At 47.6% G+C, this 13,273-nt stretch overlaps 1 protein-coding gene across 1 annotated transcript in view; it reads left to right on the top strand.

Annotated features, from left to right (window-relative positions):
• The first annotated feature begins 756 nt into the window (after window positions 1-756).
• The window catches only part of LOC148454588 (uncharacterized), a 101,100-nt gene continuing 88,583 nt past the window's right edge, over window positions 757-13,273 (top strand). Inside the window, exon 1 of the mRNA XM_088460756.1 lies at window positions 757-840. Coding sequence (XP_088316882.1) covers window positions 757-840 — 84 coding nt within the window. The remainder of the gene's footprint in view (window positions 841-13,273) is intronic.

The following is a 13,273-nucleotide window of genomic DNA, read 5'->3' as shown; positions in this document are numbered from 1 at the left end:
GTAATGTGGTCTCACTTGGCTGAAAGAGAATAGCAGAAATCTGTGCTTCTGAATAATTTAATGTTTTTCCAATAGGTAACTCCAAATTTATAAAGTACAAAGCATCTCTGTCCGGGTTTTCTGGCTCCATGTTCAATAAAGTGCAAGTGCGTTAAAGGTAAAAAAGTGTACAAAAACTGTTTCTTTTTTTTCTTAGTTTTATCTTTCCAACCGCAAAAAGGTAAAAAAAGTACAATAGTGCTTGTGCAAGGTTGTGGTGCAAGCTACTGAAAGCTCGTGTTCAGTGAACGTGAAATCTTCAATATATCATTGGAATAGTATGTTTTCTTCGGTGCCACCACTCTTTAGGGTTGATGCTCAGTCCAAATAATAGAAAAACATGTAGAGGGGCACTTACAAGGAATATTAAGCCGGGGTGCCTTCCAACATCATAATAAAACCAGAGACCCCCTAGTGAACCATGGATCAGGCAGCACTCAGCGGACCTAAAAAAACCCATCAAAGTGTGATTTATTCCATTAATCGACGTTTCAAGACAATTACAGTCTTTTCATCAGGATATACATTAAAACACAAACCAAAAGAAGGCTTACCTAAATACCCCAGTGAATCAATAGAAGATCTGACATTAGCTGCATTCTGCTGTCGGCGTCGTCTCGTGGAGTGCAGGGTCCGTGACGTCATCACTGTGAGTCAGCACAAGCAGAGAGCTCCCGGACAGTCGCCAAGGGAACTGTTGCTAGGCAATGTAAACAAATGTCCTCAACGGAGGAACTGAGCAATGGTGGTGGCCGCGGACGCCTGTCAGTCCCAGAGAAGCCGACTGTGAACAATAAAAAAGTGAGTTAAATAAACAAATAGTGCACATGTTATAACGATATAGGAAATAATTTTATGTATGTATCCTTTTTGTTCAATTGGGAATAAACTTCCGTTTTGTAATCCTCCAGATCACGGATTACCACGCCACCACCTTTGTCGGCGGGGCGGATGACAATGTCCTGATACATAGAGAGTTGCTCCAGTGCCCCCCATTCATCCTTCATAAGACTAGAATAAATCTTAGTATCATTGGCAGTATTGTTGTTATTGGGATCAAATACAGACTGTTTTTTGAAGGCTTTGTAGCATGTTTCAGGAGCTTGTGTCATTTCCTCTCTGCCACTGAAGAACTCTCTGAGTTTGAGTGTCCTGTTAAGTCGTGTGGTATCAACTTTCCAGTCTATTTCGTCAAACTTATTTGTGGGTACAAACGAAAGACCCTTGTTGCATACCTCCCAACATGACCCCCTCCAGGAGAGACACAATGCATCTGGTCCTGGACTTCCCTGGTAAGAGGTGGGGCTGCAGCACAGTTCAAAAATCAAATAGGGGAGCCACACCAACTGTCATTTCACACGCTGCCAAACATCACTGGCTGGGACTCACTGGCAGTTGGTGTGACTCCCCTATTTGAATTTTGGACTGTACTGCAGCCCCACCCCTGGAGCCACCACCAATCATAAATTACCAGGGAAGTCCAGGACCAGAGCATTGTGTCCCTCCCGGAGAGGGTCATGTTGGGAGGTATGTTGTTGTGGACTGAGGCCTTGATTCAGAGCCGGACGCTCTGACAGAGCGCTCGCTCTGAATCAGGGCCGTCCTTCTCTTTTTTTAGAGCGGCCTTCTGGGCTTGCCCGTCGCTATACGGGTCTCACGCATGCGCACGACGGAGCCGCCTCCGTCATGCTCATGCACACTGGGCCAACATCGACCCGCTTGTTAGCGCTCAGCGTTCGCGAGCGGGTCTGAATCAGGCCCTGAGATCTCTGTAGGTGATAAGATCCTATTGGAAAGATTAAACACTAAATTCTCCTCGGACGACCCCGCTTTCTTCCCCCAATGGCACTGTCTGCCTCGCCTCGTAGGTCTAATCCTCATTCGCATCTGGCGCAGGTATATATCCCTAAAGGTTTTTTTTGTTGCTTTCAATGGTATCTGAGGGGATGTCCCGATTTTCCCCTGCCGAGGAATAGGAATCACTCGTGGAGTCAAAATCCACTGGATGGCGTGCAAATGGTTGTCTGTATCTGCCCGAAAGTGGTTTATCATCTTTAGATCCCGTGAGCCACGATACACTTTGTGTTCGTTGTAATCCTTGTTGACAGTCTCCAGTTTTTTGCTCTTAAAAGCTATCAAATCTTTCTTGTAGATAGCTATCTGATGTCCCAATTTTTCCAATAAAGGTGCGTCTTTCATGAAGGTCCTTTTATGTGTCTCCTCAAATGTGGCTATGTTGGTAAGTACCACAGCTAGCTCCCTGGTTGCCTCCTCTATGACCAAAGTCATTAGGTCAAAGGAGCACTTGTTTAATGTGGCAACCCAGCGCCGACAAAACTCGTTGTTGCACCTCCCGATGGTTGGGGTGTTCTTCACTCTAAAACCTCTAGGGATTTGTCACGATGGTAATTGGAAAGCGTGATCCCTTGCAATGAAAAGTCCATCTCCTTCTTTTTTAATTTGAATAAGTTATTAAATAGATCATCCAAGCTGCTTGCTCCGGCTGTATCCGCCGATCTTTCTGTAAAGAGAATGGCCTCAGTTTCACTGTCAGAGAAGCTCAAGTGGCAGTGGCAGTGGCAGAATGATACGTCCCCCTAGGTCTGTGTCATATTTGGATGCTTGCGACATGGCTTTGTGTAATTTAAAACCTCTGTTATCACACACTATGGGCTCTATTTACTACAATCCGCATATTGAATGCAGATTGTAGTGTGATATTATCGACTGAATTCGCATTGCGAATTCAGGCAATATCACAGGGATTTACTACAAATCCCTTGCAGGGACAGAGCTTGCGATAAAGCTCTGTCCCTGCGAATCCCATCCGCACACTAGTCACGGTATTTTTGCATAAAATACCGTGACAAAGTGCCCGAGCATGTGCCGACCGGCCGCCGCTGCTACCCCCCCCAGTGCTAAGCCCCGCCCCCAATGCTAAGTCCCTCCCCCCTCCCCCCTCTGCGACCCCACTATATTCACACTTGTTTGTTGAGCATCATTGTTTTCAAGACAGTCTGCATACAGTCGATTATGTTTTGGCTTTGTGACAATGCGCCATTGTTGCGCATTGCCTTTTAATTTTAGTGTATGTCTTTTTAACATGTATGTTATGTTTGTTATTGTTGCATGGCAGCGGGCATATTGTGGGTCCTCCCACAACGCTGTTTCAATGGTCACGGAGTCAACATACCCGCTGACGCGCTTCCGGTTTGGGAAACTGAAAGTGACTGTGAACCGGAAGTGCGGCAGATGCGGACACTGGACCGGACGAACAGCGCGAGGCGGGATTCTTCTTCTGAGCACTATTTAGGTAAGATGATCTATGTATGTGTGTCTTGCATTTTCCATTTGGTCCTTGACAAAGGAGTAAAATCCAAAACGTTGGAACCAACAGAGATTGAGTGATGTTTTTATTAGTCCAGATGAGTGGCGCTATTGGAGAGATAAAAAACTGTTTTACTACAGATGCCGAGCACTCTAGCAGCTTTGAACATGTGCAGATAGGAGGGGAGGCAATCGGGAAGCCGACTGCCTGAATACCGGCAGCCGGCTTCCCGACTGTCTTATCCCGGCAAGGGTGAAATGCCGGGCGTCTAGATGTAGACGCCCGCATTTCCTCGACGCCGGGAGTCCGGCATCACGATCGTAGTGATGCCGGGCGCCGCGAGCGGACAGCCGCGCGGGGGGAGGGTTAGGTTTAGGGCTCCCGGGGGGGACTTAGGGCTAGGCACCCCCCCGGGAGGGTTAGGGTTAGGCTAGGGGGAGGGAGGGTTAGGGTTAGGCACCCCCGGGGGGGACTTAGAGTTAGGCACCCCCCCGGGGGACTTAGGTTTAGGCAGCGGGGAAGGGGGTGGTTAGGGTTAGGTACTTAGAGGGGGGATTAGGGTTAGCCACTTGGGGGGGAAGTTAGGGTTAGGCACCCCTAAGGAGGGTTAGGGTTAGGAGGGTTAGGTTAGGTTAGTGGATACTTACCTATCCACGATCGGGATTTCCAGCGCTGTCGGGCTTCCGCTGCGTCGCACTCTGCTTCTGTCGGGCTGCCGCTGATGGGAATCGAACCACCGGCCATGCGGCCAATGGTATTTCATACCAATTCCGATAGGAGTGCCATCCTTTGGAGAAGTGTGTGTATATATATATATAATATCCACACACACACATATATATATATATATATATATATATATAGATGGCCATTTCCATCACTATATGTTCCTCTCCATGTCAGGAGGAACAATGGAGGAAGCTCCCGGAGCTATTCAATTCACTGCGCTGTTTGGTCTGACAGTTGCCAGAGTTGGATAATGCCAATTCTCACGCCTTAACTGGGTGTTTAGTCGCAAGGACCAGCATTCTCCGAATAAAGTGCAGACCGCATGACTGTTGGTACCGCGCTAAGCAGGAAAACAGCCACGCGGCCGACACTTTATTTGGAATTCTCCTTGCACTCTCAGGGGGATGTGAGAAGAAATCCTTTAGTTGGACCACATCACGTTGTGAATTTAATAGCTCCGGAAGCTATTCAGCATTGCGCTGAATTGAATTGAGCCCAATGATTACTGAGCAACATAGGCTGGCCTCTTTGCATTATATATATATATATATATATATATATATTGTGACACAGTTAGGTTAGGGGGTCCCTCTCCTGGGTAGAGGACTCCTTCCTTACACACACACACAGCAGCAGGGAAGCAGCACACCAGTCTGGATGCAAGTACAAGCTGGTCGGCGCCAGTCTTTATTGTACAATGTCAGAGATAACACAAAGAAAACATAAACGTAAATCCTAGCCCTGTCGGGGCACTAACTTCACACGTAGTTCCCTCACTACCAGAACCTGGCAGGGCCTAATGCCCTCGCCAGCAACAAAAGCACAGCACAACACTTACAGTTAGGTTTTCAAGTGTCTCTGAGCAAACTCCCTGTCTGCTCTCCCAGGTGAGACAATCAGCCCTCAACACACTAGGCTTATATTGGCCACTCTCAGGTGGGAACCCAATCAAGCCTGTTACCAGGCTGCGAGAACCAAAACCTGGAGTTGCCGTGGGTGGAGCCCTCCCTCTCCTCTCACCCACAACCCCCAGGTCCCAAACCGGCTTTCAAAAAGCCGAAACTCAAGCCTGCTACACTGCAGACTTTCTCCTGGGGGTTTAAAACACAAAAGACAGGAATCTGGAACAAATGTACCTGCCACAGACCACTTTACCAGTGATCCTATCACAATATATATATATCTAGCTGGGATGCCCAGGTTCAAGACTGGACCCTGAAATACACCTGCAGCCTTTATTTGTTTACATTGCCCTCATCTATAACCCAATTCCATTGATCCTGAAAAGGACCCCACTGTTTGCTGACATGCATGCAAACAGTGGCCTAACCACCGCGTGGGTGCAAGGGGTGCAGCTGCTATGGTGCCCGAGCTGCCACTGTGGCCCGCAGCTCGCCCTGCACCCAGTCACGCACGGTGGGCCAGTCCAGTCAGGGCCATCGAGGAAGGACCGGGTGACTGCGGTGTTGATTTGGTGCCGGCCTGCCAGTTGGTACCAGCTGGTGCACCGGCAGGCAGACACGGAGAAACTGCGCCCACTAGTCATGAGGCAACCAGAGCTTGCGGACCATCAGCCAATCAGCAGTGGCAGCTCCTGATTCAAATTGCACCAGTTCTGTCTGTCCATGTGTACCGCTGCTTGCTGGTGCACCAGCTGTAATTAGCTGCTGGCCCAGCCCCAAATCCACACTTACTGGCTGCTGAGGCAGAGGAGAGAGGCTGCTGGAGGGAGATGAGGAGGTGAGTTGCTGGGGGAAGGCATAATGTGTAAGGGGTATTACTGTGTGGCATAATGTTATAAGGGGCATTACTGTGTGGCATAATGTGTAAGGGGCACTACTATAGTGTGGAATAATGTGTTATATGGGGTGACCACTACTACGTGGCATAATGTGTAAATGGCATTACTGTGTGGTATAATTTGTAAGGGACATTACTATGTAGTGTAAGGGGATTACTGTGTGGCATATTGTATACGAGGCACTACTACTGCTTGGGATAATGAGTATAAGGGCTACTACTGTGTGGCATAGCCTGAATGGACTCTGTGTGGGGGCAAATGTATGTGTTTTTTTTTACCTCGGGAGGGATCCCTTTTAAGATTTTGCTATGTGGACCCCAAAGTTCTGTATGGTCACTTTAAAAAGGACTAACTCTGGATCTATATCTAATACACTAATGGTAATGTGGATGGATGCATGTATTAGATTTATTTATATGAGAATTTATAAATGATGACTGCGCCACAACAAGACTAAACCCCCCGCCCACCCAGCCTGCCTGTCTGCCATCCCTCCCTGTCCCTATCCATCACCTGGTGAAGAGAGAGACTTGTGAGATGATGATGGCTGCACCAACCAGGGGCGCCGAGAGGGTGGGGGGAGCGGGTACTAATTACCTGGGCTTGATGGAAGGGTCCGGGTTCGGCACCACCCCTCCCTCCCTCTTACCTCACACCAGCCAAGCACACGTTGCTGTGTGCTGGGCTGCAGTAGGAGACTGCTTGCAGCAGCTGCAGCAGTCTCCTATGCCTGTGGGGGGAGCGATAACACAGCGCCCCCCTCCCCAGTGCTCAGGTCTAGCGGTGCTGCAAAATCTTTATTTTTCTTTATCCTAAAGGGGTCTGATCATGCCTCCCGCGATTGTCACGCCCCCTTCCCCCAGGTCCGGCACAGCTCTCTACACCCCTGGCACCAACAGGAAGGGAGCAAAGTTTCAGGAAGTTGGAACAGTTGGTAACACAGGCCCTGATTCAGAGCTGCTCGCTGCCGCTGCCCGCACACAGGGATTGTGGGAGTTTGTTTTTTTTTTGTTCTCGGGCCGCTCACAAAGCTGTGGGAGACCAGGAGGCCATCGCGATAATCGTGATCATCGACCTTGCGACGAGACCCTACGGTACGGTCTAGGCTGCCGCAAGGCCGAGTGGACCTCCTGCTCTAACAGAGCAGGAAGTCCACTACTGACATCAGTAGTGATGTCAGTAAGACCTCCCTACAAACGCCAAGCGTTCCTAAGGGTACGCCTGCGTTTGTCCAGCCACCCCCTACCCGCTCACAAAACGGGGTGAGCTGTCACTCACCATCGACAGCCGCCCCGTCTTGTTGCGAGCCTCGTAGCGACTGAACTTCAGTCACTCGGCGGTGCTCGCGCATGCTGGACACGGCGCATGCACAGTGCATAAAAATCAGGCCGCTTGCGAGTGCACAGCGCTTACGAGCGGCTCTGAATCAGGTCCACAGTCCGGTGACACCCAACTAATACACATAGCCAATACGCCGCTCACAGCCTGCCTACCCTCGGATGTACTGTATAATAAAAGTGACCTTGAAAGAAATGTTTAAAGAACATCCTTTGAGACCCTGTCCCGGAAAACGTGCGGAAGGTAAATATAAAAATAAGCTACAATGGATAAGCCATCTGAAGTTTTCCAAAGTTTCTTTGCTTTCCAGAGCTTGGTAAATTCTGCATTTTAGGAGGTCCCAGAAAAATCTATAGGCTGCTTTTGTGTTTGTAATGAATGATATCTGTTGCAGTCCCATAAAAATACATCAAAGTGTTGCTTAATATACAGTATAACCCCCCAAAATTGGTGTTTTTGGTTGATATGTTGCAAATATTTTTTGAGAAATATGCCCTTTAAAAGAGAGACAAGGTGAAATGTCAGGAGTTCTAGTTGTATCGAAGAAGTGAAGAGACAGCCATTGGGAAAGGGAGACAATTAGTGAGATCACCAGGGACACCTAGAGGTTGGTTGAAGGTCTCACTGAACATGGAGTATTGTTAAGAGGAGATAGGATGGCGAAAAAATAACAAGGAAGATTTTGGATTTATCCGGGGCTTCAGGATAGTCGAGGGCACAGAGCTACTTCACTCATTCCTAGTGGCTCTGGTAGGTATTGTCCATGCATAAGATGAAATCTGCTGAGGATGGAGAGCCTGGTGACAAATCTGATGTCCAGTACAGATGTTTGCATCCTGTGTGTAATTTAGCTGAGTAATCCCCTCTACTGTTGCTATTATCATTTTAATATATAACACCAATATAATACAGAACACTGAATGATTCTACATTCAGGCCTCTCCCCTGTGGAACTTACAATCTAATTTCTTTTTAAACTCCCTGATTGGGGTCAAGCCCAAAGCTCCAGCCCTGCAATGCAGCAATGCTACTCACTGAGCCCCCACACACTACATCCTGTCTTGTCATGTGTGTTACGTATAGTGTTTTTGTTTTATCTTTTTAGATTTTATTTATGAAAAAAAAAGCATAAAATGCATAGGGCCTGATTCAGAGCCGCACATAATCCCCATGCAATGCCGATGTTCACATAGTTGAGCGATTAATTGCAACTGCGCATGCGTGAAAAAATCTCAACTCTCCTACAGTGCATTCGTTACACAAAGTGTACGAACAAAGGTGCTGTTGCAATCGACGGAATCAGAAGTGTGTCGGAAAAGTAATGGGCGTTCCTGGGGGATGTAGTCGGCATCCCGGTCTTAATACCAGAGCTGAAATCCTGACAGGTCGGGATCCCGGCACCAGTATCCCGACTGTTGGCATCCCGAAGGTAAGCATCGAGGTGCAGGGGGAGGGTAGCATTATAGCTGGGCTAGGCACTAGGGTGAGGGTAAGGATTACGGTGCGGGGAGGGGGAGGTTAGGTTTAGGCACTAGGGGGGAGGTAAGGTTTAGGCACCGGGGAGGGGGTGTTAGGTTTAGTGTGTGGGGAGAGGGAGGTTATGTTTAGGCACTAGGGGGGAGGGTAAGGGTTAGGCACCAAGAAGAGTGGGTTATGGTAGGGGTCAGGGTAGGAGTTACAAAAATACTCACCATTCACTTCTATGGCTGTCGGGATGCCGCTGTCAGTATTCTGACTAGCGGCATCCTGACAGCTGGGATATCATACCCAACCCGTTGGGTATGGAAGGTGACTATTAGGGCGTGCAAAAATGTCGCGAGCGCAGCAATGCAAGTGGCTGTGTTCACAGACGCAAACATAGGATGCTGTGGCCAGATGGAGAAACTGCACCTGTCATATGGCTAGTGCAATTTTCGATGGTGCGACCAATGGTGGCATATAAGGACGCACCAATTGGTATTACAGGGTGCATGGATGCTGAAAGTGGGCGTCTTTTGCTTGCAACTTAGAATTAGGCCTATAATATCAATGGACATTTAGCACAATTGTGCCAATCAAGTTTTTTATTCAAGTTAGAGAAGAGGAGAAGGAAAACAAGGATGAAATGAGTCAGTGGTGGAGTGGCTAGGAGGAGAGAAGGAGGGACGGGAGTATCGGAAGAACTGATACTCAGATGTGAATAATCAAACAGAGACAGGAATATAATTGTTAAAGTATGCAGCCCAGGGTATATGCTAGTGATAGACAGTATTTTTCCATGTGATAGATATGCCAGGTTCTATTAAGATCTGCTTGTAAAGTGGGAGGTGAAGATTGCAACCATTCTGTAGCAAACTGACAAGTAGCCACCAATGCTGTGGTTAAGGGGGGAAGGCAGGACCAGTTCTGCAAATGAGCAGAACGGGTCCTGCGTTTGCGCAGAACCATCGGATTTGTGTAGACATGCAGTTAAATGCTGTATATTACAGTAACTGTGTGTTACTGACTTTGTATGACTCATCAGCTACAATAACATCACATGTCTACAGTGCATGACTTGTCACATGTCTGAGTCACCAGACTTAAAGGCCCAATTAGACTGCAGGTGCAAGACTTTACTTGGCTCTGCATGTGCCCAAACCTGTCACTGTGTTATTGGAGTGCCACTGTAGCGGTCATTCACTCTGAGCATAACAGAGAGACAAGCTCCATTCAGAGCCCCTGTCCCTACATATGCTATTTGATACATTCTGGCGATATAATCACATACTGCAATGCAATTTTGGGTGTTAATATCGCACGAGGTATGTGCCTATGGGCGCTACTTGCTGGGGAAAGCACAGCAGGACTCCCTGCATGAGAGCCCGGCCAGGCCGCTTGCCTTATGAGGCCAGGTGATTTTTTTTTTTGTCATTGTTTTTTTTACTTTGCAACTAGAGGGGACAATAGGCAGATAATTGTGGTGCGGGAGGTGGTAGGGGGGTGAGTTTATGGCTGCTTTGGTGGTCCAGAGGAATCGTGATCGGCCCCAACATGAAGGAGGCAATGACATGATGGGACCCTGAAAGAAGTTTACAGCTCATCATCCAGGATTCCAAACACAGGTTAGAAGCTGAAGAATTTATGGAACCTGAGACTGACATCCAGAGAAGATGCACAGAAATCATTGTTACAGTATATGATCATCACATACAACCAGCAGAATACTCCAGGAAGAGGTTAATAATCAGCTTGGGGAGATCATTTGCAGGGGGTGTCCAAGCCTGTCAGAAAATGGGAAATTATAGAAGAATTTAGGAAACAGCTTTGTTGAGATGAAGAAGCTTCATCAGAGCTTTAAGTATATATCAGGAGCTGGAAATATATGCCATCTGGAAGCAGCAGTGCACTAACATCTTACTCTGGGTGGGAATTCTAATGACAGGCATCGGGATTTTGACGCCTGTCATTTGTACATTGCCGGGATTAGACAGTCGAGAAGCCGGCGGTCGGCATTGCGACCGTCTGCTTCCTGACTGCATCCCTCTGGGTGAGAGGGAAGGATTTTAGCTGGAGCTATTTAAATTGCAGCTTTATATTATCAGACGCTTGTCATTCCCCTGTATATGGCATCAAACCCACTCATGCACCAACATATGTTAGAGCTCCCTTATGACCCTTTATATTGAATCAGTGCCCTCTCATGCCCCAACATATGCATCAGACTCCTTCATGCCCCAACATATGCCAGATAAAGCCCCTTCATATTATATGCCATATGGAGCCTTCATTCCCCTACATATGCCAGAGCCAATTAATGCCCATACATATGCCAGATAGAGCCCCTTCATATGCCAGAGCCCACTCATGCCTCTTTCTTTATATGGTGTCATGTGTACCAGTTATTATGCCATTAGCAGCTGACCTGCCCCCTTATATGGCAGGGCCCCTTCATGCCCAGCCTTATATGCTATCACTGCCCATCAGAGCTCAGTCCCTGCCCCTTGCCTTATGTTGTTTACACAGTACTGGCACAGTGATAGCAAGCCAACCTGGGATCCCAGACGGCAGCTCAATTCTGCTGGCACTGAGCAACACCATGAATCTCTTCCATTCCCTCTGCAGAAACTCCATCTCACCCTGCCGCTCTTCAAATGCTTAGTCCTCACCTTCTGGCTCCATCTTGCTGCCACCCACACCGAGGACATCTCTCACCGACACTTCCATACTCATGAACATGGACTAGCAAGGTTTTTAAAGCCGGCGACTGCCTGGTGCCTAATATAATAAGGCAGCGGGCGGCACTTAGGTGGAGGTGGGCAGCGGGCAGCACTCAGGAGTCAGGTGGCCCAGCCCACCTCTAGGCTCCCCCTCTGGAGCTATTGTAGGTTACCCTAGGCAAGTGCCTAGGTGGTCTATGCACAGAGACGGCCATGTATACATGCCTGTTAGGAGGAGTATCTTTGCACATGTTTTAGGGCATATACAAGTACACACTGATTATGATGACTAGTAGTTAATCATGCACATATATGCCTCTGTCTGATGCAAGTGTACAGCTCAGCAAATGTATACTTCCCAACATGATCCATTCCAATAGGGACAAAATGCCCTGTTCCTGGACTTCCCTCTTAATTTATGATTGCCATCACCTGTGTTGAAACACCTTTCTTATCAATTAACTAGTTCAACACAGGTGATGGCAATCATAAATTAAGAGGGAAGTCCAGGAAGAGAATATTTAGCCCCTACTGGAATGGATCATGTTGGGAGGTATCTCATATGTGTTGAAATACACTATTCTTCCTAAACTTTCTATCATCAGATGATAGATGTGACCCATAAACTTAAACTAAACTTAACTAAAATAAACACATGAGACCAAGTCATGCCGTTTAAATTAACTGGTCGGCTTTATTTAGTTACAATGGTAGGTATGGTGGCAGGAGAAAGAATGGCAAACAACCAGCGTCCACTTGTCTTAGGCAAAAGTATATCACAACTTGTGAGGGCCAACTATTCCAGACAAGGGTAGGGTGATCTTATAACTTGCAAGGGCCAACTATCCCTTTCAGAGCAAGTGATGCGGCCCAAAACCCATGCCAATGCACCATTCATCCTGCTCGGTCGAGAGGTGCCACTGACCCCAATAGGGTGAAATCAGCCTATCAGTGCATTGAAGGGGTGCGCACCGCTATTACTGCTGCAAGATGGACGCTTCAATATTGCCGGTCTTTCCCGCCACAGCGGTTCTCAGTAAAGAAACAGCCTGCCACCATACTAACTAACTAAACCCCTTAATACTGCAAATATGTCTTCCAAAAACAAAAAATTACCCTCCTTAGTGAGATGTACCCCATCCCTACAAAAAAGGTGTGCATCTTGGATCCGAATTAAAGGATGATGCACCACTAGCCCTCCCAACTCCAGCACATGCCTAGCCACCCATTTGTTCACTTTCCTCCTGAACCTGTCCAAAGCCTCACTATTATAACAATAGCGCCAGGAAAGCCTGGCAATGATAGAGGACCATACTAACAGGCAGTTAGGCCATAGCCGGACCACCTCCCTCAAGTCACGAACAATCGCATTGCGCAGTTCTAAAAAAGTTTGCTGACCCAAATCATTGCCCCCGAGGTGAATAATTAACACATGGGGGGGTTCCGAACTCAGGCACCAAACTGTGTAATCTGCTCAACAAAGCTTCCCTAGTATGCCCCTCTGCCCCAACCACCTACACTCTCCCAACACGGGAACACGGAGGCATCCTCTGTAAAGCGCGACTGCCCAGCCCAAAAAATAAAAGAGTGACCAATCAACCAAATGGGCCTAGCGTCCTGGAAACCTGCAAATATACAGAAATATAATAGATGAGTATATATGCAACATGTCAATTCATAAAAGAGGATTGGGAGGGTGGGAGGGGGGAGGAAGACTTGACCCGAGGTGAAAACCTACAAAAAACCTGCTGGATCTTTTCTATTGTAAACATTTTCTTTTATAGCTTCTTTATTTATTATTAATTTTATTTTGCTAACCGATCAATGTCCAAAGCAGGGCAAAAAATAGGGCAAAATCTC

This window comes from Taudactylus pleione, unplaced genomic scaffold (assembly GCF_031769625.1).
Source record: "Taudactylus pleione unplaced genomic scaffold, aTauple2 ptg000977l, whole genome shotgun sequence".
NCBI lineage: Eukaryota > Metazoa > Chordata > Amphibia > Anura > Myobatrachidae > Taudactylus > Taudactylus pleione.
The sequence above is the reverse complement of the archived record's forward strand: the minus strand, read 5'-3'. Positions and strand labels throughout refer to the sequence as shown.